Raw genomic sequence first — 27,745 nt, forward strand, 5'->3', positions numbered from 1 at the left:
GTTTCTCGTAGTGAGCTTCTTCTACTTCAGAAAGAGCCCTCTTTCCAGTTGCTTTGGCTCTTGAAGCTTCAGCAGCCCTAGGGCTCGCTATTGGGGCATCATCTAGTCCCATCTCTTCTTCTCCTTCTTCAGTTGCATCCTCAAAATGTAAAAACTCGTCGATCCCCTTCAGACGAGATACACGACCACCCCCTTTCCGAGAAGAATACATCTTCCTAATTGCACGAAGGCCGGAAGTGTACAGTTTGTATTCTGGCATCGTAGAAGCCGTGTGATACCAGTTGCAGAAAGCCACGGAAAGGAGAGAATTAGGCGTTTTGTGGGGTAATCTGAAGGTAGCCCCAGTACAACCTGCGGAGGAGTAATACCAGGCTCGAGCTCCTTCGTATATGTTGCCCATAACCGAAAGTTGGCTCCTCGGATTCCCAACGTATAGTTGGTCATATCCGAATTGTCGAGCAAAACGATACGGTTGATAGGGCTCAATTATACATTTGTCATTTTGCCTGAAGAGGAGATAACCAGGTCTAATGTTTAGCAGCCAGTGGAAAACTCCCCCGTCCAAACGGGTAAAACCATTAGGACCAGCGGTATCTTGGAAGACTTGTCCATATCCTCCACCCTCAAAATCCGGGAAGCAGCGGAAGATGTCGTAGCTGAGGTCTCTCGACAGAATCTGACGGACCTTCACTACGTAAGTGCCTATCCAAGTAGCTTTTTCTAATCTCTGCACGAAAGGGATGAAGCCTCCATCCGTAGCAGAGGGAGCACTCATCAGATGTACACAATGTGAGGCGTACCAAGCCATTAGATAAGTATACGGCAAGGGCACTCGAGGATTGGGAGTCACCAAGCTTTTCGTTCCTTCAGAATCTATCTCCTTCACTTGGATAAACTCGAGGCACAGTTCCCTCAAACCGTGTTGTAAACAGCACGTCATGGCGGAAAGTAGATTTATGGGTCTCCCATGTGCTAAGAGGACAGCCGGATAAGCTACTTCAATCATCACAGCATCTATTGGTCTGGTAGGAACCACACACCGCTTTAGCCACAGCATGAGAAAACCCGCTAATAATGCCATATCAGAGATGGGAGTGGCTGCCTGGTGATGGAAGCTCTCGAATTCAGTCTGTGCTGGGAAGTCATCTTCTATTCCCTCGCTGACATAGTGAACGGTGGCGTCATTGATCAGAGCCTGGATGGTCTCAGGGGTGCTCGCCTCCCGACGAGACACAGCGGCATTCTTGTCAGACAAATTTTGGAAAAGATACTCGGCCCAGGATAGCTGTTTGATACCACGTCCTCGTGCCCCTGTCAATTGGCCGCAGATTTGGAAATGACACATCACCTCCCATAGAGTGTCATATACCTCGGGGATGGTCTCCTTCAAGATCTTCAGCTCAGTTGACCCAGGGACAAACTCTTCATATGGTAAATCTCCGAAAGGAAGACCTGAGACATCGAACATTTCATGTAGGGCGAACCCTAATTCTCCTTCCGGTGTGAAAAACGTACAAGTCTCTGGATTGTACCGCTCCAGAATGGCAAAGAAGTTATATGGACTAAGAGCTATTCCATGTTTAGTAGCCTTAATAGGGCAAGCAAGCCCAGATTGAGCTAATGGTTCCTTTAATTCTGCCAACACGAATTCTATCATTCGTGCCCACCATCCTGTCTTGGAGGAATGAACCCATCCAGGAGCTCGGAATACTGCAGTCGGGAATTCTCCTTTGGCAGCCAAAAACCGTCGCATGAAAGTGTTAGCTGGACTAGCTGTTTCTCCCAAAGGATATCCTCGTGTCTGTTTGTTTTTTTTCAAAATTCTTTAGCTGCTCGCGGTCGACCGAAATTTGCGGTCGGTCGACCGACGGTATTTTCGGTCGACCGAGTATTTCTTCGGTCAACCGATTTGGTCAGCCGCGATTTTTTTAAAACGGTCGTTTTTCGCCTCGACTCCTATGCTTTCACTTATTAGTGATTGGCACAGTCTGAGGTCACAACCTGCAAAGTAGATTATCTTCCTAAATAGGAAGATTGGGTTTTTGTTTTTATTGATTTAAACTCTTTTATAAAAACCCCCAAGCCTGCTTCTTCTTCCCCAAGCCCTAACGTTTGAAAGAGAACCAGAGAGCTCTGTTTCTTCCTGAGAAAATTTTCAAATCAAACTTGTTCTTCTGAGTTCTTGTGTGTGTCACTTCCCAGCTTCAGTACTCTTCTCTTTGCTATAGGGGCTTGTGTAAAGAGAGTGTCTTGCATTTATCTTCTGCTGCTGTGAGTGAGATCTTGTGTAGATCGACTGTGAGGGAGTGTGATCTGTGAGATCAACTGTGTAGTGAGAGAGAGATCTTGTGGGATCGTTGTGTAGAAGAAGTTCCGGCTTCCAAACCGGATTGTTAGTGGATTTCTCCTCGAGAGTGGGGAGCGGGGACGTAGGTCAGCGGGCCGAACCTCGTTAACACATCGCGCGTCAAGGATAACGATTCCTAACTTTATCTCTTTCTTTATTATTGCACTTCTGTTACTGTGGTTTGTTTGTACTGTTTTTTAATTGCATATTAGAGCCTCTTGAACCTAATCACCCCCCCTCTAGGGTCCAACAATTGGTATCAGAGCTTGAGATGGGAAACATCCTGTGCATGTCAGGGAGGAAGAAGCGACGATCACCGATCTGCCTAAGCCATTTGTAGTGACCGCCGTGCATGATCCCTTTTGAAATACTGACACGATCTCCAAATAAGAAAGCTGGCTTGGTGAGTTTCTTGCGAGACCCAGTCTCAAACTTAGCGTCCGTAACTAAAACCCTGAGTACATCAGTATTTGGATCTGAGATCAGAGTGACACGATCTTTGTCGGTGTCCTGGAATATTGGGAGTTCTTGACGCATATTGAATTGCATATTAGAGTCCACACCTTCCCCATGCCCGAAGTGGTGACGAAGATTGAGAGGTTCGCGGGTGTAAGGCACTGCAAAAGAAAGAAATATTCAATCAGTCAAGTGAAGGGAGCTTTAGCTAAGTCCATAAGAAAGAAAATTATCAAACGCACAGTTCAAGTCTGGCGTTTAATTTTCATCAACGCAGAGATTAAACTCTACGTTAAGCTGTCGAACGCACAGTTCAGACCTGGCGTTTAAAATTCATTAACGCAAAGGTCGAACTCTGCGTTAAGCTGTCGAACGCACAGTTCAGATCTGGCGTTTAAAGTTCATTAACGCAAAGGTCGAACTCTGCGTTAAATTTTCGAACGCACAGTTCAGATCTGGCGTTTAAAGTTCATTAACGCAAAGGTCGAACTCTGCGTTAAATTTTCGAACGCACAGTTCAGATCTGGCGTTTAAAGTTCATTAAGCAAAGGCTAAACTCTGCGTTAAGTCTTCGAACGCACAGTTAAAGCCTGGCGTTAATTTTCATCAACGCAGAGGTTAAACTCTGCGTTAAGTTTTCGAACGCACAGTTCAAGCCTGGCGTTAAAAATTTCATAAACGCAAAGGTCAAGCCTCTGACGTTTCGAATTCAAAACGCAGAATCTTAACTCTGCGTTACAATAGTAAAACGAGTCATCTTCCTCGTTCGCAAGAACCTTTACAAGAACCCATCTAGGGTTTTTCAGAGAACTCGCCGAAGCGAGTTTGACGGCAATACATCCAAGGTTTTAAAGAACTTGCCGAAGCAAGTTTGACGGCCAAGAAGGGCGGCACTTACCACCGACGGGTGGAACCTGAAACGACGGCGCTGCTGCAGCAGGAGACCTTGGGCGAGGAGCAGCCTTTTTCTTGGAACCCATGGAAGGGGATCAGAGAAGACGAGCAGGGTCACCGGAGTCGAAAACGAAGAGGCTTCGTTAAAAATCTTCCGAAAGAGAGGAGGCAAAAAGTCGGGTGACTTTTGATTTGACCCTTAGCGGTCTATTTATAGACAGCTATGAGCTGTCAAATCGAGTCGGGATCATAGGCCCAAATACTCGCCAAACGTGGCCTGTGCGCCTGTGACGCTTGGGTCGGCATCATAGGCCCAAATGCCCACCAAATGTGGCCTGTGCGCCTGTGATGCTTGAGCTTCTGAACGCAGAGTTCAGCTCTGCGTTATAATCCGCCTGTGCGTCTGCATTAATGGAATTCTTAAACGCAGAATTTAACCCTGCGTTGCGGTTCAATAACGCAAGAAGTCTATATGTGCGTTCTAATTCAATCAGACGAATTCCTCTATGTTTTTAGCCAAGACATGGTTCCAAATAAATAGAGGGAGGCTAATGTCAGCCATCAAGGCGACTAAAGCCAAGAAGAAACAGGTGACTCCACTGAAGAGTCCATTGGATGAGTACAATTAGATTCCAATCAACTAAGTCTGACAACGTCTTCTAAATTTTGAGATCCAAAGTATTCCGAAAATTCGTCCCAGTCAACCGCGAACTTTCGAAAACTTTGGAGGGGGTTCTGTAGGCTGTCTAAAAATCACAATAGATAGCCGATCCCTATCAAGCCCTGATAATGGAAGTTACAATCAGACGACTTTCTAATCACTGCATCCGCAACTCTGCAACCGCTATAAACAAGGCCTCATCTCTGAGACAATTGATCTTGATGGCTGCGACAACAGCATGACTAATATTATATTAGCAACTATTAGAGATGCTGATGAGCAGTGTAATGATTTCAGAAATAAAAGGTTGGACTTAGTTGGTGAGTCGCTTGGTAGAGAGCTGTGGGCAAATATCCATCTTCAAAACACTATGGATGTTGATTCCCGTCAAGCTCTCACAACGAAAGCTACAATCAAATAGCTTTCGGGTCGACAGTCGGAAAGGGCAAATAGGAGACTTTTCACACAGATCGAGAAGAGTTACAATTTGACGACGCTTCCGACAGCTGATGAAAACCCTATTCAGTGGCCTTCACGATCGTTGGTGAGAGTTACAATCTGACGACTCTCATATCTTATAACAGGCAAAGACCAATAAACAATGGCCTTTGCAATGTCATGGCAGACGATGTTACAAGTCAACAACCTCTATCAAACGTAGAAGTTTAATTCTGCGTTTCTCAAATTCGAAACGCACACAACTTGTGCGTTCTCCAGCGAATGTCTAACTCTGCAACGCAGAGTTCAAGCACCAAACGCACACATAACGTGCGTTCTTCAATAGGTTCAACTACGTGTCCCAAACTCTGGACGCAGAGTTGAGCTTCAACGCACACGGCCTGTGCGTCTCAAATCTCTAACAGAGATTTAACTCTGCATCTCAAGCCTTGGACGCAGAGTTAAAGCCCATAACGCCAACTGAGGCGTTTTGACTTGTTCAAACGCAAGTCGAACGGCCTCAAAACCGTTATCCCACGTTCTGAGGGATTCTCGCCCACAAAGGAGCGGAAATAGGGGTTGGTTGCACTCCACATCACCCTATAAATAACCAACTTACTCAACTGAGTAAGGGGTTGGCGGGTTGATAGGTTGATCAATCGGTTTCTGAGATCAAAACCGCAAAGAGTTGAGGGGAGCTGGTATCAAAACCACCCAAGGTCAACAAATCTCGGCAGTTGAGTAATCGGAAGGAAGAGATCTTCGGGAGATCAAGGAACTGATCAACGATCAGTTAATCAAATCCCGAAGGATCCTTTCATCAAAGGTATCATCCACTTGGCAATTAACCGAATTTTCGGTTCCAACAACTCTGTTACAGAGTTTTAACTCATTCTGAGTTCTTAAACTCGTTAAGAGTTCTTAATTAGCTTGCAACGCAAGTTAATCACATCAAACCAGACATTCGGTTTTCAACAACTCTTATCAGAGTTCTTAACTCGTTCAGAGTTCTTTACACTCGTTAAGAGTTCTAAACCGAAGTCATCAAGCACTTCAATTGTTCCAGTGAAGAAGGACGGTCGGATCGTCAACGGAGAGCAAGTTCGACGCGATCAATCGAAGGAGGCACTCCACCGCTACCAAGAAGAACCCAGTTTTAAACAAAGGGGAGAATCAAATTCATTCTCCTCTCTTTTGTAATCGAAATCCAAATTGTAATCGATTTTGAGAGGAATACAAGTCAATTTTTCTTTCATTATCTTTTTACTGCAAATTTCCAACAAACACTTTGAAATGCCCTAGTTCACCGCATTTGAAACACGGTCTTTTCGCAAGAGGTCTTGATTTTGATCTATACTTTCCTCCATTGCCTTTTCCTCACTCGTTGCCCCTTCCTCTAGCAAAAAACCCATGCGCTTGTGCTTTGTTATCACCAGTGACCATATCACTAGTTGTAATTTTTCGAAGATCATCCGCTAGAAGCGCCATCCTAGTCTCATCCATCGACAAATTGTCACCCACAAGCATCAATGTTTGAATCAGATTCAATAAGACTTCGGCAGAGATAGAAGTAGTAGAAGTGTCTGATCCTCGTCTTCCACTGTCACCTCAATGTCTTTCAAATCCGATAAGATCCTATCGAACTTGTTGATGTATTCCCGGATTGATGAGCCTTCCTCCATCTTATAAGTATATAATTTGAATTTCAAATAGATCCGGTTTGTTAGACACTTCGTCATGAAGGTACTTTCTAACTTCAACCACACGCCCGCAGCCGTTACCTCTCCATCTACCAAGAAAGCTACATCCCTTTCAAGGCAAAGGATAATCGACGCCCGTGCTTCCAGATCCAACTCCTCCCAATCATCGTCAGACATATCCTTGTGCTTCTTCTCTTTTCCCGCCAAGGCCTTGTGCAATTTCCGCGAAATCAGTGAATTTTTCATCTGCATCCTCCAATAAGAAAAATCATTCTTCCCATTGAATTTCTCGATCTCATACTTTCCCACTTTAACTGTTTTACTTGTAGACGTCATTCTCTGCTTGTATTAATAAATCCAATTCTCTCAGTAATTTTAATAATAATCAAGCACCACCTCAAATTGAAAATTTTACCACCTCCAATCTGAACAATGACTCTGATACCAATTGTTGGGTGCGCGATACGCCCACACCGCCACGGAAGCTAATTAATCCCGAGAGAAAACAATCCTAACTCGAGTTTAAGCCAAACTCAAACTAACCAATACAAGCAATAAACGACTACACAGATAAAACAGTAAGTATATGAGACGATACAACAAATTTACGTATTTCGGCAAACTTGGCTACGTCCACGGGAGCCGCATAAATACTTTTTTATATAACCACAAGAAATTACAAAGCTTGTAAAAGAGAGAATCACTAACTTGAGATCTCTCACAACAATAACTCGCTTGTAAAAGAGAGAATCACTAACTTGAGATCTCTCACAACAATAACTCTTCACTGTAGTAAATATTTGCTACAGGACTGTGCAATTTTTCTACTTGAGATCTCTCACAACAATAACTCTTCACTGTAGTAAATATTTGCTACAGGACTGTGCAATTTTTCTTCACCGAAAAATTCACTTATCAATTGACCTTGAGAAGAGTCGCCGTCACAGAGGTGAGAAAACGCGAAAAATCGCGAGCGAGCTGCTCTAATGATCTCGTGAACAAGGTTTCCCTTTTATAGGGAAACCCTAGGTCTCCAGCAGGATCCCAGCTGTTCCCAACCGACAGGCAAGAAACACACAGGCGAAATCGAGGGCTTCAGGCGACCTTATGGGCAACAGGCGAAATCAAAGCTGCCCCCTTAGAACAGGTGAGCTCACCAATCCTTCAGGCGAGTTCCTGGCGATCCGCATCTGCAGGCGAGCTTCGAAGTCCACATCTCTCCCGCAAGAGCTACGAAGGCGAGATCAAAGTCGCCGGTCCTCGTCGCCCCTCACTATCGCCGCTCGCGGTTCCACGCCGTCGCTCAAAGTCACCGGTCGTTGCCTCCATCTCCGATGAGATCGCCGCTGTCGCCGTCGAGGTCAGTTTTCTACACTACGATTGGTTAAAATCTCTCATATATTTGGCGTATCATCATTGGGGCTCGACTTTGGGTAGAGGGAGGTATTCAACGGAGGGTTGGCAATGGGCAAAGCATTGGAATTTGAAAGGATCGATGGTTTTCTATTCCTCTGGCTTTCTAAGTAATCGCGCCTACAAATGAGGTCCAGCCTGATTTGAGAGTTCCTGGTCTTACTAGCCCAGTTGACACTACATGAGATGTGGCTGATCGAACTTCGACAATGCTTACGGGTGATGTATGTGGAGAGAATCCTGCAAATACCACTGCTAGAGAACCTAAGACTTGATGTTTTGGTGTGGCTTTACACGGGCTTGGGTGAGTTTAGTGTTTGGTCAACGTGCGAGATTGCAGTTGAGGAGGAAAAGAAGCAGAACAATATAGGTCAGGGCAATGTCATGGCTGAGCCCTTGAAACCTTTTGATATTATTCGAGGGCTTAAAATTCCCGAATAAAGTGAAACATTTTTTATGGCGACAATTTATATCGACAACATATTACATCTAATCCCATGTGCTCTCGGTGCGCGAAACAGTATGAAACTATCGTGCACGCCCTAGCAAAGTGTGATAATGATTTTGGACTACAGGAGGGAGGTGTGGTTGAGCGTTTATGGCCAAAAGAAAATTCTCACGTATGGTTCATGTTCTATTTTAACAAGATGGAGTCGAAGGATTCTGAGGTTTTGGGGTTGGTCGTTGCTTTGCTTTGAATGTGAGAAATAAAAGCATTTACAAGGGGCCTTTGCTAGTAGGTAGGGGAACTATTTGGAACAGGGTGGCTGCGTTTTTGTTGGAATGGCGTCAAGCCCAGGAAGTGCGAGATATGTCAAAGTCTAGAGGTTCGTCCATCGAGCAGCTCGAGATGGCGTGCGCGGAAGACTCTATAAGCTTAATGGGGATGGGAGTTATAGGAGCACCACAGGATATTCTAGCGTTGGTGGTATTATTTGAGGTTATAAAGGTGATCTTATGGGGTCATTTCCTATTCCGAAAGAGAGGGTATATCAGCAAAGCACAGAGAGTTTCATGGCGATGGTGCACGGGCTTTGCCCACAGCTGATTTCTTTGCTTTCCTGAAGGAAATTATAATCGTCAGCCATTGGGTGCGTTCCTAGATGAGTTCGGGAAGTTTTGGATTTGTGTGGTTCTTTGATTTTATCATATGAGCGTCTTCATGCTTTGTTGAGCGAGAATGTAGTTAGTTTTTATAGACTTCTCCGTTTTTTGTATTCTTATCTTCAACAATAAAAAAATAAAATGAAAAATAAAAGTTGAAAAGGAGATGTATCTGACACTGAACAAGAAAAATGCCTCTCCCACCTTCTCACTCGAGAAAAACGTCTCTCCCGCTTCTCTCACTTCTACTGACGTTCGATCACTGTGTTGACAGTAAATCGTAGGTCACGGGTTCGAGCAGGATTCCTTCATTCATATCTTGCTTCCTCTGGACTTCACTCGGACAAGGATAGCATCAAAGCTCTTACCGAGGTAACCTATGTATCAGTGCTTTGAAATGGTGTTTATTGTTTGATCTTTATGCTAAGGTTGGTCTTTTTACATCAGATAATTTTCTAGGACACATTTGTTGCTGGAAGTATAGCAACAGTATTGGCCCTAGAATGGGCAATGGCAGAGCTCGTGACAAAATCAGAAGTCGTGAAGAAGATGCAAAATGAATTAGGAGGTAAAGTTGGCCTAAAGAACATAGTAACGAAAGAGGACTTGATCAAAATGAACTTGGAAGTCGGTGATGGAGACCTTGGGATCGCACCCGACCAATCAATTGCTAGCCTTGTTCTACGCCAAGTAACGGAGGATACTCATGCACAAGGCTATGAAATTCGTAGTAAACAAGAGCCGTTAAAAACGCATAAACTAGCTTAGGTAACTGGCAATGAACGCTCAATCCGAGAGATTTTTGAATGGTTTCATAAATTAACAAAAGGCGTGATTTCCAGTTTAGCCCTTTTGTTTTCAGGTCGAAGGGCTTGTGCAGTGAACCAGCAGTTATCTATTGTCGAAGACTCGGGAGCTACGCTTGCGAATCTTCGAGTCTCATTTTGATTGGAAACTACCTGTTGGTACGAGACCAGAAGATTAGGAGATGGAGGAAGCTCCTGGATGTATAACACAGAGACGAGTTAATCTCCATCTCGCAGCAGCACCTAGCTCGCCCTGACAAGACCGGGAGTGGAAGGAAAGCCTGAAACTACGTTCTTCCATCAAGGTAAGAGAGAGCGAATCCCCATCAGCAATGTCATGTAAAGTGCGTTTGTATATTTGGAAGTTGGCAAGGGAAACGAAAAGGTTCTAGTATTAAATACACTTTCACCCTTTTAAACAGTGAAAAATAAGTAGGATTAAAACTCTCGCTCACCAGCAGATACTGGAGGGAAATTTCCCTGTATGACGTACAAAAACTGAACTTTGCGGCCCTTATTTACTTCATCCTACTTTACCGTGCAGATCTTCATTCGCCTCTTATTTATAAATCCCAGTAGCTGCGTCTGTGAACATAGAGCGACACAGAACACTCAATGAACACAATAATTTTCTAGTAAAAAGGCAGAAATATGGCTTATTACAACGTAACCAGCCATTTCAAGGTATTGACCTGCTGAATTAATGTCCCATATTCATCTTCTGTCAATATGAGATAAATGGCGATGCTTCTTAGGTCCTATTTTCCAGTGTATCTTGGTTTTCTCTTCTCTGCAAATGCAGCTAAACCCTCAAGACGATCCTCGGTGTTGAGAAGCTGCGCATAACATTCTTCTTCCACAGCAAGTGCCGATGACATTTCTGCTTCTACTCCCTGACTGATAGCTTTCTTAGCCATCCTTATAGCCAATGGACCCTAGTAAAAGAAGGAAGGTATTTTTAATGGGAAAAAAAAAGTCGAGGTTAAATATCTGGTAATGAAATATAGCATGGATTCAATCATTAGTTTGATACTAGATTTGATAACATAAAAATAGGTATAGTTTGCTCATAATATCTTTGTTGCAATCTGGAGTTGTTGACAGATATAGTAGATTCAGGGGTAGGGTTCACGGAAAATATAAATTGCAGTTTGATTGTAACTCTTTTTTGCAAAAAATGACGCAATTTTGCAAACATAGTTATGAAAAGCTGGAGTTGCATGAAACAAACTACACTACAACCGCCTTTGCAAATAGCGACACTTCCTAGTTCTTACCTTCTGGTTTATATCTCGGGCAATTTGAAGAGCCTTTAAGTATGCCTTGCCAGCAGAAACACAATGATTGACGAGTCCTGTGAAAAAAAAATCACCATATGAATGATACAAGTGATAAGAGTTGCAGATAAGCTAGCCTGCTTGCTAAAAGCAATTTCCTATCACAAGATGTACCCATGGATAAAGCTTCCTTGCCATCAACTCTCCGACCAGTAAATACAAGTTCCTTAGCAATTGATCTTCCAACTACCCTAGGGAGTCTGTGTGTCCCACCAGCCCTGTAAAAATCCAAAGAGATGTTCAGACATATTTGCTGTGCAAATTTCAAATTTGATCCTATATAATTTCTTTTAAACAGAGATAATCATGTAATCTGGAAGCATTCCAGTAAGAAACTTTTCAGATATGACAGTCAGTTCACACCATGTTAACTGTTAGGTTTACTCAGGACAAAGAAGGTGACAGCATTCTAGCAAAATAATGAATGCTGCATCGACAAGCATTTTTTCTTATTTACTTAACAATAGTGATATAAACAGCATTGACATTTCCTTGAAAACAGTAACATCCAAAATGCTCAGTCTCATTTACGAGGCACAAAGCTTAAAAATTCTCAAATTATTCGCTTGAACACATACCCAGGGATAATAGCGAGTCCAGTTTCTGGCATGCCAAATCTTGCATCCTCTCCTATGTGCCATGATCAGAAACAATTCCTAATTTGAGATTTTAAGTCTCACAACCAAAAGAATATAATACATTTATTGAACTCATAACCTTTCTAGGAGTATATACCGCATACACGAAGATCACAAGAAAGAACCAACTCTAGTCCTCCCCCCAGAGCAGCTCCTTCAATAACAGCAATTGTAGGAAGAGGGAGTGCCTGCTCATGCAGCAAATGACATACATTTATTAGTGAGAGAATAGACCAGAAAAGGATGTGATAGACCTGAGAGGCTTCCCGGAACAGTGGACAAAAGACAGCCCTCCAGCCACATCAACAGGTATTATTTCTATCCAAAAGGACCTCAACTAATAATGCAAAATAAAAGCTGACTGCCTAGAGATGATATTAAATATACCCGCAACAAAAGCTTGGAACTAAATATTAGCTAAATAGAAACAACATGAAAATAATTATTAATTACAGAATATTGAAGTACACAAAAAACATGGGATGAAAACTTTCGACATTTTCCATGTAGAAAATGCCCCACTATAAGTACTAGATTAGTTGTTCATATGGCATCCTTAACGTGGCAAATGGAACAAGTAAAGAGAAACAGAACTTGAAATCAGCGAACCCAAACAAGCAGTCCAATCAATCATCACTAGATCTGATTTGGCATCCAAGAATCATCTGTTGATTTTTACTTAAGTTACCTTGAAGCAATTTTAATGGTATATTTTAATTCCGAAACAGTCCTATGTTATGAAACTAACTAAAACAAGTTACTAACATTTCATTGTTACAGAGAAAGAAAGGCGTAAAGTAAAAGGGTGGGCACAAACCTCCAACGAAGAGAATGTTGAGCGCAACGAGTGCACGAATTGATGGACCTCCGAAGAAGTCTGCTTCTTGCGCTCCTGCAGGAAAAATGTATGATGAGCAATGAATGTATATGTAACAGAAAAAACACGAGTATAATGCAGAGCATGATGAATCACATTACCAGACATACCTGTCCAAATGAAAAATGTATACTGACATCATACAACTCTCTAAGAACAAACTTTTAAGGCCTATCATATATCTCAGAAGCCATTTTGCACGAATGAACGGAAAGAAAGACGTTGGATCATGCACATTAACAAACCGTAGGTTCGATATAAACAGGCATTAACCAGTAGGAAATAGGTAAAAGGATACCACAATTATCACGAAACTACCTTAACATGTACTGTGTTGTAATAAGTTTTAATCATAACATAACTGAAATACCACACTTAAATTAGGCTGCTAATATCCAAAATACACGAACAACAAAAAAAACTGAATACATATGTCAAAGTTTACATTGAATTATCTCTCATAGTTTAAAAAAAGAACAGTAAACCCTTTGTCCAGTTACAAATCCGTATTCTATCTGGATTGGAAGCACATTGGCAAGTTTACAGCATTGCCACAAATAATATTCGCTGCCAATTGATTATACTGTAGTCTGCGTTGCAGTTGCCATTGAAGTCTTTCATGCTAAGAATGCAAGGTAAGAGTATCAACATATTGCACCCAAAATATAAAGTAAGAATGTCAGCTGGTTTAATCACCAAATATTTCTAAAAAGAAAAGTTGAGAAATCAAACCATTCACATGTATGTTTGATATTTCCGTTTTTCATTCAAAACAATGTATCTCAGTAATAACATTCTTGGAGACTGGGATCATTCTGAATTGACAGTTCAACTGTATCTAGAAGATCATAGCAATTCTACAATCTCAACTGACTCTTCCAGTCACATTCATAAAAGTGACTTTGCGACAAGATTTACTTTCATTGTGGGTGAACAAAATTGGCTGAATTGGCTCCTAGTGCTTGCTGGTTAATGAAAAATCATTTGTTTTCGGTCAGAAATAACCAGATAACTCAATTATTGCATTATACTTGTCAACGTGTCTTGGAAAGAGCTACTTAGGGAATATGCAGTATACCAAAGCAGAAAGATATGCATATATACTCCCATATGTAGTTCTCTAATGAAACTAAACTCATGAATACATAGAAACACAAAAAACACAACCACGCACACACTCAGCCTCGTATACATGCATGTGCATCTATGAAGCACGGACACGCATAACATGAAGCCATGTCGTGTCGTGTCCGTGTCGGACACACGTGTCGAACACACGTATCCTATGTATTTTTTAGGATTTGCCTCGTGTCGGCGTGTCGGATGGCCGTGTCGGACCCGTGTCCGTGCTACATAGATGTGCATACACAGGAACACACTCATACACAGTCACATGCATGCAGACACCATGTGCAAATGCACACGTTCGTGATTGTCATCTAAAAACATAATTAATTTTACATTATCGAATAATATTGTTTTGACAGAATCAAATATAATCCCATCTAAAAGGTATCTATTGCAAATAAGAGATACAAAAATACAGAGGATGGCTAGAAGAAGTCCTTGTTCCATATACAAAGAAACTTTATAAATGACCTTTATTCTACTTTTGGGGAAGATCATGGTATGCAGAGTGGTAGAACTAAATGATATCTAATAAATCATCAAGCCAAGAATGAGACGAAAACCAAAAAGGAAATAAAGCGATAATCCAGAAGTCAGCAATAAAAAAAAGAACAATATACAAAGAAAAGAAACATGTTGAGGTAAAAAGGATAAGTGATCAAGAGAAATGAATGCAGAAAACTCGTTCATATAAATAAATAACATATAGTTGTCATAAATTTTTCATTGAGAACTATTGCCATAGTCATTTTTTCAATTGACATAAATTAACATTCATGAATGGCTATGGTACAAGAAATTATTTATAGAGTAGCAAGGGCTAAAGGTAAGACCTAGGACTAAAGGTAGGACCTAAATAAACATGGGTGGAGACAATTAATTGGAAGAAAAAGTATAGTTAATCACAAAAGTTCTCAGATAAAAGAAAGTCTTGTTGCAACAGCGTAGTGAGTAGATAACTCTGGATTCCACTTCTCCGTCGTAATACCAAAATGACGAGAGAATAAGCATTATTATTACTTCATTATTTATTTTAAGCATATCCTGCGACAGGTCCAGGCTCAATGGTGAATTGGTGATAACATATATGCCTCTGTACTTGGTGTTATAGGCTCACAACAACACCTTTTGAAGGAACCTTTTCTTGTTAATGCCAAGCTCAACAAAGAGAGAGCATTTTCTGAACTTATAATCTTGATACTTAAGTACACTAGATTATGTTAACATACACAACCCATTTTCCCTTTTTTGTTTTTTCAAAGGATTATTTATACTTTAGTACCCCTGAGTTTCACCCTTTTAACTTTACCCTAAACATATATGTAGGCGTCAAAAAAAAATTGCCTATAGATTATCGTACATGATTCAAGACAGGGAGAAGGCGATAAACGTCATCACCTCAGTTATAGCGGATCATACAAAGTTAAAGATCAACCAAATGGTGCATCAAGAAGCACATCACACGAGTTTCATAGTGTAAGACAAGCATTGGAAGCATAAAGAGAAATCATAGTTTCCGAGACAGTTATTGTTCCTAAGGGCTATAAATACCCCCTAGGACCGTTATTAACAAATATACGAGCACAGAGAGCAGATAGAATAGAAAACTTGAGCCTTTTTGGTGATTCCTTAAGATTTGAGCTTTGACTTGATCTTGAGAGCAGATAGAATAGAAAACTTGAGCCTTTTTGGTGATTCCTTAAGATTTGAGCTTTGACTTGATCTTGAGAAGAGTGTTCATCTTACGTTGATAAGGATTCCTTAAGATTTGAGCTTTGACTTGATCTTGAGAAGAGTGTTCATCTTACGTTGATAAGATATTCATTGATTTCATTCTTGTTTCTAAACGAAGGAAGAATACCCAAAGTCTTCACAATTCGATCAAAATCTGTGAATCGGTGGTCCACGAGCCAACGCACTCCCGACACAGGTAAAGTCCCACAAAAGCAGAAATCGACAAACGATTTTTGTGTTATTTTCTAGAAAGTTGTAATTTTCTCATTTTTCATTATAATTCGTTGTAAGCGACTGAAGTTTTAATGGATTCAACAATGAAAGTAATTTTCGACGAAAACAATATATTGTCACAATTTTATACCCAAAAGTACAAAAGAATTGACCTAAATCTTTCTCAGTGTTAGAGAAAGCATTAGTTATCGCTAGGCACTGGACCTAACACCTAGTGCCTAGTTGGGGCCAAGGCGGATTTTTTTTTAACTGGTGGAGGTCTTGCTGAAGGTTGGAGAGGTGGAGACCGTGTTCGGAGTCAATGGAGGAGGCCGGGAGGTTGGAGGACGTGTAGGCTGTAGCAAAGAAAATCAGACCATGACCTAAGCTTTGCAATCTGCATAACAGCCTATGTTCCGTCTGACGCTCCGAAGACCTAGGCGGGCGCCTAGACCACTTTATAAAGCTACGATTTTGCTCAACGATATCATATCAACATAGAAAAGTGGATGAGAAACAAATTTTCTTACCATTTTTTTTGGGTTTTTGTTTGTGTGGGTGTGTGTNAGAACAAATTTAAAGTTTAGGATATCAATTTTGTAAAATATAACTTCATGCTATCAAGCCTATAAAGGCCATACCTTGAGGTATTAATATTGTTATAGCACAAACAATCGTTACTGTCATCCCCCATCTCGAAATTCACCAAAAAAAGTTAAATCTCAATCAAAGAAATAAAAAAGGAATTGGCAGCAACAGTCTGCAATGTCCACAGGCACATCCTTATATTATAAACATGTAGGCATCCTCAATCTCTTCATTTCCCCTAATTATCCCTTTATCCAGTAAACAATTTGTGAACAAACCCCTTAACCTTAAACTAAACTAGAACGAAATTTATCAAAATACCTTGAGATCAGCACCAGCGCAGAAAACCCCAGGAACCGCGCTAGAAATCAAAATAACCCTAGCCGAAGAATCTCGATCAATGAACTCAAACGCGCTCTGCAATCCTCTGACCATCTCCTTCCCAATTGCGTTCTTGACCTCAGCTCTATCGAGCTTCACCTCAACAATCCCTACCAAATTCACAATTCAACTGAGTATCAAGTTAAAAAAAAAAGAAAAAGGAAATATAAACTTAATCGAGAAAAGCACCGGCGTCGGAGTCGGAGAGCTTGTTCAGCTTGACAGGATTAGAGACGGTTTCTAGGAATAGAGTTCGCCGGAAGAGAACCGTCGGCGATGTGGACGAGGTGGGACCCAGATAGGGTTGGAAATGGAAGTGGTGGGCCCGGGTGGCGCGGGGGAGGAAAACACGGAAGCGTTGCATAGTGCTTGCGGAGACGATGAGACTGATGGCTGACAACTTTTTTCTGTTTTATTTTTGGGTATTTCTCATATCAAACCCTAATTTATTTTATATTATACCGGACCCCTAGATCTTCATATTTGTAACTTTCACACGAAATCTTCATATCTATTACTATAAAACTAGTTTTAGCGAGCGCTAAGCATGGTTTTACCCCCATTTTCTGATCTTATGTCTATGTTGTGATCTGGTATTTACCAAAAGAGTCCAAATCACACAGACATACATTCCTGTTCGAGACACGAAAATACATCTATGTTCGAGTCATAGACATACGCATAATGCACTGAAAGACCCTAGAGAGGTGAATAAGGTTTATGCTAATTTAATCCGATATTAATGCCAATTAAAAATTATTAACAAATATATCCTAGCAAGATTGATATACAATGAATTATTAGCAATGATATGCAAACTAAGGGCAAATAAACATGAAACGATATAAACAAAATAGTGGACAAATGAGTAATGCAAGCACAAGAAAATTATGATCATGGAGTTCGGTCCTTCCGACTTACGTCTCCGCTCTCCACTTGTTGTTGAAAATACCCCAATTGTTGTTGAAAACCGTGTCGAGGAACCAAAATCAAACGCCGATCAAAGAGGGCCAAAAGCAACCAAAATCAATACACAAACAATTTTAACGTGGTTCGGCAATTACCTACATCCACGGGGCAAGAAGGGGATGTGGTTTTCACTAATAGAGAAGAAGAGTACAACTTGAGATTACAAATCACTCGAAGGAACAAACTAATATCACCAACAAAGCTCTTAATCTCTCCAAATAAACCCTAAACAAATAGCTCAGAAAATACATCTTTTCTGTGCTCCAAATATCTCAAACTCTTGCCTTACGAAAACGTAGAACGTGTATTGGTATTTATACAAATACCAAAACCAAATAAGAACAGGAAAACAATTCTGGGCCTGACCCGTTACGCGGTCGACCGCCACGGTCGACCGCGACCAACGAGAGAGCCTAAAATCACTTACAGGGTCTGACGGTCGACCGCGCCAAATCCAGACTCCTCCCAGACTCTGTGCATGCTCACGGTCGATCGGCCTTGCATCGCGGTCGACCGCGCAGCTTCCAAACAATTCTCCTGCGCTTCCAAAACCTGTTCTTCACCATTTTCTCACGGTTTCTTCAAATTGCAACACAAACCTACTTTAAATGTGATTTATGTAAAAATTAAAATTTAAAGGCGAGGAGAGTGAGAGTTCCAATACAAGTTCTCAATGTCCTCGTCATTCATCCTATATTCATCCAACACAAGTTTGGGAGCACCCCCACTATTGTGCCTTTTGGTATTCCTTTTAAACACTTGGTGTAGCTCTTCATTATAGATTACTTTATGAAAAAGGCATTTATATGAGTGAGGCATGACACTAATTGCTAGTACCTCAAGTGCGACACCTTCACGATGTTACACCAATAGTGAAATAGGTATGAGATGATAATGCATGATATTTGCCTTGGGGAGAGTAAATGAAGCACTAGTACACCCCCAATACAAAATTACTCCATGCCCTAGCACCATCCATCAAACTCCCCTTGTGCCCAATCTCAAAGTAGGGCTACCAACATACATCTGATCAAAGTTGCGATGGATGAATGTTGATCAACCAAGTGAAGGCAACTGGAAGAAGCTTTGTCTAGTTGCCTTGATCATCAAATCTATTCAGGAAGACTGCATAATTCATCTTCTAGAAGACATTAAGCTCAATCCATATAGTACTTGGTGATGATAGCTTTCATATTCACCCATGGACAGTGAAAGTCAGAGATGATTGCTTTGCTTCATGTTCACCTCGACATTAGACCGGGAGATTGCTAAAATAAGTACCTGATCCAAGTCCTCAAATTGATGCTACCATCATGAATTTTCTTCATATGAAAGAATATCTAGTAGTGACACATGAGCTCCCAGTATACTTCAAAACAACCATCCTGAAAGGACTCCTTCGTATAACTCTAACACCCCCAATAAGTTATGGTAACTTGTAGCGATCCCATGTTGCTGTAAAGCCCTTTTTTTGTAGTGGGTCAGGACAAGGGTCACTAATTTATCCCACCAGTTATTTGGGGTGGAGAAGTCCCACCCTTGGAAACAGAAATCTTGTGCATGATATTCCCCGTTAGCATCAATAAGGGGCTGTTTGGATTGATTTTTTGGATAGGTAAAAGAGGGGAAAGCTGCCAAAAATGTCAGTTTTTTGGCAGCTTTCCCCCAAAATCAAAAAGCTGACATTTTTGGCAGCTTTCCCCTCTTTTACCTATCCAAAAAATCAATCCAAACAGCCCCTAAACCTATTTCTGAAGATGCCTGCTCGTGACTTATATACATTAGCAGGAAACTTCTAGACAATACCTAGGTTTAGACCCTCGAGGTGGCTCAAACCCACATCCTTACAACTTAGTTATAAAACCTACCCTCAGGAGATGTTGATGCGAAGAGAGGCGCGACAACCGAAGACATCATTCGTGGATGGGTAGTGAGTCAAAAGTAGTATAGTGAAGGATGACATTCTAGACCAGGAGATAGAATTGCAATTAATCAATGGTGTACAACCAATGGGAATTTTACGGAGGACCTCACCACGTCGCTTCACCCTAAATAAATAAACAGGTTTTCAGAGGGGAGAGTGCTTAACCACAGTGAGGGCACTCTCGTTGACCATAGCATAGAATTGCAAAGGGTTAGGGTGCAGCACTACCCTCTCCAACTCAAGATCGTGGGTACCAAATATTGACAAAGTGCTAGGATAGGAGTACTCGTGAATCTTCTGTTGCCCGCAGCGGAAGTTTCGATAGTACTTCGGTAGCATAACAAGAGATACAGGTCGTAATAGGAATTCCTGTTTTACCAAGGAAACAAGAACCTTAAGCAAAATATTTCAACAAAGTGGGATATCAGCTCTTCCTCTCATCAGTTATAGGACTGACTTGTCGAGAGAACCTAAATAAACTATTACAAATCACACAAATAGCGAGACAACCAATTTTACGTGGTTCAGCAAATTGTCTATGTCCACGAGGAGAGGATGAGGAGATTCCACTAAATCAAGGAGAGTACAAAGAGTAACAATCTCACAAAACTCATAAACTAACCCTCAACCAAAGCTCTCAACTTGCTCACAATATCTCCCTCTCACAATGCTCAAAAGTCTCTCTAATCTCTGATTACAACTCTCCTCTCTTTTGATGATTGATTTCTCTCACAATGCTCAAAAGTCTCTCTAATCTCTGATTACAACTCTCCTCTCTTTTGATGATTGATTTTAATCTCCATATATATAGAAAAACTAAAACCAAAACATACTAGGAATCCTAAAACCAAAAACAAAACAAAATAGGAATCCTAATAACCTCATGTTACCAAAACAGATTAGGAATTCTAATAACCTCATGTTACCAAAATAGATTAGGAATACTACTATCCAACATCTTGTTCTCTTCACTTGAGCTCAGCTGACTACCAAGATCATGAGGTTCCTCAAAAAATGCCACTACAAAAAGATAAAAGAGCCTCAATTAGTACAAAAAGAGTGATTGACTCTAACATGGTGGGGTATCTTCACTAAATTGTCAAGACTTCCATAGAGAGGAAGAGACAACTCATTAGTGTCGAAAACCTTGTGTGAGACTAAGTTGTCAAAACCCCATGTAAAGCAAAAAGGTGACAACAATATATGGAACAACTTTGTGTGACCAAACCTAGCATGAGAAGCAAATTCAAAATTAGGCTTGACCATGGTGAAGAATAGTAGAAAGGACGTAAGTGAGCGCAAAAGCTGTCCCGCCAAGGACAAATCAATGACTGCCTCATGGCAAAATTATGTCATTCAAGATGTGATTATAACCGCACTCCACTCTACGTGCTCAAATAAATAAGATAGGAATACCGAATAATCTTTCTTGCTCATTTACACATGATCCGTTCACGCTGAGTTTCGGCATAGCGTGCAATTTGTATGTGCTCGTTTCTTAAACAGTGCATGAATTAATTCAAGTACAATTCTAAAAAGTGGATTAGTTCAATTAAAGTTTGTTCCTTGCAATGCAAATGTGGATAAGGAAAGCCACTATGGCCATTCATTATCTACAAACAAAAAAAGAAAAGAAGACTACAGCCACAACCAACACACAAAAACAGAAGAAAAAAAAAGAAGTTTAAGGTACCGTTTGGCAAAGGGTTAAGTGAGGGGTTAAGGAGACTTAACCCCTTCTTAACCTGCCAAACACAAAAAATTTATATAAGGGTTAAAGTGAGTTAACCCTCCATAATTTGCCAAACATAAAAAATATAGAAGGGTTAAGTTAACCCCTCTAGAGGGGTTAAAATGAGTTAACCCCTCAAAATGAGGGGTTTACTAATACTCCTATTTAGATGGAATAAGAGTTAATCCTTCTAATTATAAAGAAAATAGTCAAAATCATTGTTATTCTCAAACACTAAAACTAGGGAAGGCAGATTTTGCCCAAACCCATTTGCCCACCTGACCCACCCATCATTTGGCCCGCCCAAAACCCACCCATTTAGTTAAATGGGTCTAATCGGGCGGGTTCCTCTCAAACCAAACTAAATGGGTGCTAAATGGGCGGTCTATATGCACCCGTTTGCCCACCCATACTCCCAAAACCAAAACCCGACTCCAGCAAACCCTTCGCCTTCACTCTTCACCCTTCAGAAACTACCCGATCTCAAAAATCACGATTTTCTCTCCTCTTCATCTCTAGCTCGAGCTCGAGCTCGACCTCTAGCTTCTGACCTCCTCCTCTCCCCTCGAGCTCGACCTCGACCTCCGGCCTCCGATCTCCTCTCTCCCTTGAGCTCGAGCTCTGCCTTCGATCACCTCTGGCCTCTGATCTCTTCTCCTTCGATCTCCACTTCTCGACCTAGATCTCTTCTCCTGCCCTTCGATCTCCTCTTATCTTTGATCCCCAATCCTCAGATCAAGAGAAGGTAATTTTATATTCTAGGATTTATTTTAAATTACAATTATTCCTTATTTTGATTTAGTTTCTACGGTTTTAAAATTTTCAATTGATATGGGCTTTATCTTCTAATTTCTATTAGATCCTTTTTAAAAAAGTTTTACTAATTAGCTGCTATTGTTTAGTAGCTTTGTTGTAATGGGAAATGGCAGGAATTTAGATTTTTTAATGTAATTTATAATTTATAATTCACTGCTAACCAAAATTATTTGAATGATAGCTCATTGTCTTAAAGTACTATTTCTTCATGTTGAAGCTGGTAAAGGGTAGTTGGTGAAAGATATATGATTTAAGCTGGGTTAGGTAAGACTCTTGAATTTGGGAATATTATTTGGATTAGTTCAGAGTACTCTTTGGTTTCAACTTATGGTTGCATTTTGTATAAGGAAGTTGTTTTCTTAATGCAATAAGAAAGATGATGAAAGTGTTAAAGAGAAGTATGTTATTGAAATTCCTTCTTAAAAAAAATGTTTCACATATATTATATTGTTTTTCAGTTTTTGAATGGTAGATTGCATCTTTAATAGTGATCATCATCACCACTGCAAGAGTTACACATACTATAAGAGTTTTAAAGACTTTATTTGAATGTCGTAAATAAAAGAAAGTTAAGAGAGGTGTACATATATGTATATCGGAAGATCATTAATGGCAATCTATGATAGAAATGGATTTTAGTTAGCCATCAGGTTTATAGTAATAGTTTAGTAGTTATACCAAAAAGGGGAAGTATGTTTGAGATAGTAAAAGTAGTTGGTATCCAAGCCTAGACTTGGTTTGAGTTTTATAACAGATCACTGGTGAAGGAGCTGTTTCAGTAATACGTTTAACATGTTTCAGAGTGGCTAAAGCTTATTTAGATGATTCTTTGCATGTGTAGTAAGAGTGATTGGTTTTGCTAGAGGCAGGAGAAGCCAGTCCAAAGTGGAGAAGGTTACGAATAAAATAAAAAATTATGGTTACTGCTTATTTACTTGGAAGCATGTTCACATGTGTGACGTTGTATTTATCTAACCAGATCATAGCTGAAACTAGTTTGTGTTTGTGTCTATGTGTGAGGTGAAAGTGGGTTTGAAGGAGCTGCATGGGATCATCCTAGGATGATGTTTTGGATACGTGCATTCTCTTGACCAAAATTGAATCAAATATCGATGTCGTTTCACTTGCTTTTTAAGGCATAGCTCATTTATGTTTCATATATTGTTTATACATAGTGTTTCCAAGGAACCTGGTTAATATTACCATAACATGCAGTTTTTTTCTTCTTGCTTACTATTATTTTAGTGAATTAGTCCAGATCTTTTTTTTTCCTTTTCTTTTTTTATTTGAAGTATTCTAGCCTTTTTTTCTCGTACTATGATGCTGAGACTGAGTATTTGGATGTCTTCAACCTTAACCTCTCTTGTCTATTACCTCTCTCAGGAGATAGAAACATAATACAAGACAGCTCAGACTTCAGTGGCTGGAGTCATGTGCTTACTGATTGAACAAGTATGTCATATATTACCTCTGAAAAATAAGCCTTATCATAGTTTAGCGAATCAACCGATTGGTTACTTTCTGAACTTATATGCATTCTGCTTGTTACTTCTCGTGATTCTTGCAGTACCTGCTTTAATTTCTTTTATAAACTTCTGATATGTTCCTGTGTGGATTTTTAAAGAGCGTTGTTTAGGTTGGTACATCATGTCAAATTGAAAGTAACATATGCAACTTCCAGAATCTGAGTTAAACAACACTCGTATCCATAAGTTGGTGTTTCTTGGTTTACCATATTTTCTGTTCTCCTCAAATATTATAATGTGCAGATTTTAGAGCCTACCAATCCGGTTTGATATGTCACACGCGCGAACACAGATGTGGCCTTAAGGCAGTATGTGAATGCACATATGTACGTGTGTGTGTGTGACTCGAATGCTAATCCGTGACCTTAAGGAATTATGTGAACACACATATGTACACGAGCACTGGCACAAGATCTTTTCCTGCTTTTTGGGTACATATATTAACAGTTACATGCATATACTAACAGTTTTTCTTTCTTTTTATCTGGTGCAGAAGGGAATGCAAAGAAACAAAAGGTGAAGTCCATAGGTGCTGCAAAACCAAAACCCTCAGAAGCAGAAATTTCTGTTTCTAGGCTTGACATTCGTGTAGGTCTCATCAAGAAAGTTCAGAAGCATCCAGATGCTGACTCCCTATACGTGGAAGAGATTGATATAGGTGAGGAGTTGCCTAGGACCGTTGTGAGTGGTCTAGTCAAATTCATTCCTCTTGAAGAAATGCAGGTGAGTCCCTCTAACGTTATCATTTTTATGATATGATATGTTTAGGCATTACCTTGTGTTTCTCTTTCTTTACTGAAATTTATTGCAATGACAATTGTGCAGGATCGAAAGGTATGTGTTCTTTGCAATCTTAAGCCAGCCACCATGAGGGGTATTAAATCGCAGGCAATGGTATTAGCTGCCTCCAATGATGATCACACCAAAGTAACATATATTGCAGGTAACATATATTTTTTTCCTTTTTCCTTCATAGATTTTACACCTTGTGCTTCTAGCAAATAAAATATATCCACATCTTTATACTATATATATTACATTGACATCCACATATACATATTATATGCATTAGATTTCCATTATTATAAAAGAATGATCCTTTCATTGCTACTTATCATTCAACCTCATGAGATACAATTGCCAGGAACCTTGCAGCCGTTATCTACCATAACATATCAAGCAAGAGTTTATGAAGCATTTCTGCAATGTTTGCACTTTCCCTTCTTCAAAATTCTCTTCTCAATCTTTGCAGGCAACAGAGGATCCGGCCGCACTGCACTAAATTGGGAATCACGCTCCGTCATCGCCCTCGCCGCCGCCAAATTTGGAGATTTGGAGATGGGTCAGTTGAATTTTTTGACTCAAATTTGGAGATTTGGAGATGGGTCAGTTAAATTTTTTGTAAATTGTAATTATATTTTTTGTAAATTTGGAAATGCCTGTGTAATGATTGGTAATTTTAATGCTATCTTGTTCAATATGTTCATGCTATTCCTGAATAGGTTATGTACATGCCTGTGCATATTTTGATAATTCAAAAAGTTTATAAAAATCCTCCAATAGTTTACAAAAAAACCCTAAAAGTTTACAAAAAATACCCTAAAAGTATTATACATATATAGCTACTATAGTTAAATGGGCAAATGGGCGGCCCGTTTATTAAATGGGCGGGTAAAAACCCGCCCATTTAGAAAATGTTAAATGGGTCATAAATGGGTAAATGGGCAAAACATGCCCGCCCATTTATGACCCGCCCGTTTAATGCCCAAACCCACCCGTTTAACACCCCTAACTAAAACTGATCATAAAGGCTAAAATAAAACTTATTTAATATGTTAATAATTTAGTCCTTCGGATTATCAAATGGGCTAAGTAAGTACATTAATCCTTCTTTTTAACCCTTCTTCATTAACTCTTTGCCAACCGGGGCTTAAAGCTTCAAAACTAGAAAATGAAAATGAAAAGACAAAAGGTGCACTATATCCACAATCAGGCATCATCACTGTCGTCATCACCATCACTAGAGGAGATGTCAGCTATCTTCCCTCCCAAGCACGTGATACATCGCTTATAGCACTGCATGGTGTCAAACATATTGCTGATACTGCACTTAATGTTGCACAGCTCATGTCCCACCTTGTTCAGATAATGGAAAATATGACTATTGGATTCATTAATGGACTGGCACTCGTCCTTCAGTCCTCGATAGTGTTGTGGAGGTCCTATAACTCCTGCACTTGCTCCTATAGCGACTTTAGCACAGGGTCTATCGTGAGTACCATCTTTGGCTCTAGCTACCAACAACTCAACAAGGATGCTTAGAAGGTCTAGCACTAGCTAGTGGTGATAATTACATTTTTATTATATTTTTATATCTTTATTATCTATTTTTTTAAATAAAAATATCACTAATAAACATGTTTTATCTTAATTTACAGATTAATAAAAATTAATAAATAAAAGTTCAAAAAGAACTCAAATTTCCTCATTTTTAACCTTTTATTGAAGCCCGAGATCAAACTAAACAATCTACAAAAGCCGAAGAAACAAGGATCCAATATGAAAAGAAATCAAGTTAAAATCATGTTCAAGATGATTAGCCACAAAGAAACAACGATATCTCTCAATCCGGAAGAAGAAATTTAATATATAATATATAAAAATCACCTACCTCAATGAGATGGAGCTAACTGTATTTTCAGAATTTTCGAAATCTAATCGGCATCGGTTGGTCAACTGATTAGCCAATCAGTTGGCCAACCAATTGGTTCGTAACAAACTTATTTTACGGCTAAGATTTAATCCTTGGAGCCCAAGTAAAATTCAATGGTTCATGTTGCTTACTGTAGGCTATAAATAGAGGTAGAAGGTGAGGGGTTTGAGTGCGAAATTTTTTGTAAAACTCCATTTAGAGAGCATGGTTACTCTTAATTGAGAAGACATTTCAAAAATTATAACTTTATTGCAATTAATAAAATAAATTTTTTAACATCTTCATATTTTTCTTTTATTCTCTTTGTTTGAATATAAAGATGAAGACGAATATGAAGATGAAGCTTTGCTTTCAAGAGGCTAGAACCCTCTTGTTATGTAAATTTTTTTTATCTTTTATTTTCTTGTTTTAAATATTCAAGGGGCTAGAACACTCTTGTTTTAGATTTACTTTGATGCTTGTAGAGTAGATCTGCATTCATGTCTTATTTTCTTATATTTTTGTATAGATTTAAATTCTTGCATAGTTTAGATTTATTTTCTTGCATCATTCTCCAAGAGGCTAGAACCCTCTTGGGAATTAGTTTTTATTTTTATTATTTTTCTCTAATTCTCCAAGAGGCTAGAATCCTCTTGAGAATTAATTTTTATTTTCTCTTCCTTTTATTCTATTCTCCAAGAGGCTAGAACCCTCTAGGGAATTAGTTTTTACTTTTCTCTTCCTTTTATTCTCTTTAGTATAGATTTTATTCCTTTGTTTTCATTTTCTAATATGTGGAATAAATTTTTGTAGAAATTTTAGAATTGTATGAAACTAGCTTGATCTCTTTTATAATTTGTCAATTATTCTTTTGTGCTTAAAATGATCATGCTTAGGATAATCAACTTGAGAACTAATTGGTAGAAGAAGAATTTGATAATCTATGCTTATCTTGAATGGTTTTGTAGGTTATACTTTTGAATTCTACAATTACTATCTAGTTATTGTTCTTTTCATGAATATTATCATACTTAGATGATAATTTGATAGATTATGCTTTTCTCAAGTGGTTTGATAGTCTATGCTTAATAAATCTAAAATAAAATATGATAAAGAAGAATAGTTCATAATCTATAAATGAAATTGGCTAGTAAATTTAATTCTAGATTCCTCATATCTCTAATTGAAGCATCCATCTTTTACGTTCTTGATTTTCCTCTTTATTCTTAATTTTCTTTATTTATTTATTGATTTCATTTTTCTTTATTTTCTTCATTTTTCTTTCTCACCTCTCAATCTAGTTTAGATATTATCACATCCACTCTCTTTACTCTCCACAACCAAATTCTTTCATCACTCCTAAATTGTCAA

At 39.5% G+C, this 27,745-nt stretch overlaps 2 protein-coding genes across 3 annotated transcripts; one reads left to right on the plus strand and one right to left on the minus strand.

Moving 5' to 3' along the window:
- On the minus strand, positions 10,310-17,202 carry LOC109839190 (probable enoyl-CoA hydratase 2, mitochondrial). 2 transcript variants are annotated; one of them, XR_002246619.1, is made up of 9 exons: positions 16,905-17,202; positions 16,656-16,825; positions 12,612-12,686; positions 11,892-11,982; positions 11,735-11,786; positions 11,271-11,374; positions 11,097-11,173; positions 10,512-10,754; positions 10,310-10,404 (listed from the first exon to the last, which is right to left on the minus strand). XR_002246619.1 is itself a non-coding variant. In XM_020407620.1 (8 exons), the coding sequence occupies exons 1-8, from the start codon at positions 17,077-17,079 to the stop codon at positions 10,578-10,580; spliced, it is 921 nt and encodes a 306-aa protein (XP_020263209.1). In that variant the 5' UTR covers positions 17,080-17,202; the 3' UTR covers positions 10,310-10,577. The 2 variants fall into 2 exon arrangements, 1 of the variants encoding a protein (XP_020263209.1); XM_020407620.1 differs by having other exon boundaries at positions 10,310-10,754.
- Positions 21,621-25,362, plus strand: LOC109839191 (tRNA-aminoacylation cofactor ARC1-like). Its single transcript, XM_020407621.1, has 5 exons — positions 21,621-22,085; positions 23,540-23,608; positions 24,176-24,405; positions 24,508-24,625; positions 24,935-25,362. The coding sequence occupies exons 3-5, from the start codon at positions 24,400-24,402 to the stop codon at positions 25,210-25,212; spliced, it is 402 nt and encodes a 133-aa protein (XP_020263210.1). The 5' UTR covers positions 21,621-22,085; positions 23,540-23,608; positions 24,176-24,399; the 3' UTR covers positions 25,213-25,362.

This window comes from Asparagus officinalis, chromosome 4 (assembly GCF_001876935.1).
Source record: "Asparagus officinalis chromosome 4, Aspof.V1, whole genome shotgun sequence".
NCBI classification, from domain to species: domain Eukaryota; kingdom Viridiplantae; phylum Streptophyta; class Magnoliopsida; order Asparagales; family Asparagaceae; genus Asparagus; species Asparagus officinalis.

What these genes read in the sequence shown, in the direction of transcription:
- LOC109839190 (XM_020407620.1), bottom strand. Translation starts at nt 17,079, where the DNA reads ATGCAACGCTTCCGTGTTTTCCTCCCCCGCGCCACCCGGGCCCACCAC. An exon ending in GCTCTCCGACTCCGACGCCG is followed by an intron (nt 16,826 to 16,904) that starts GTGCTTTTCTCG and finishes TGAATTTGGTAG; the next exon opens with GGATTGTTGAGGTGAAGCTC. An exon ending in TTGTGATCTTCGTGTATGCG is followed by an intron (nt 11,787 to 11,891) that starts GTATATACTCCT and finishes CATGGCACATAG; the next exon opens with GAGAGGATGCAAGATTTGGC.
- LOC109839191 (XM_020407621.1), top strand. An exon ending in CAAAGTAACATATATTGCAG is followed by an intron (nt 24,626 to 24,934) that starts GTAACATATATT and finishes CAATCTTTGCAG; the next exon opens with GCAACAGAGGATCCGGCCGC.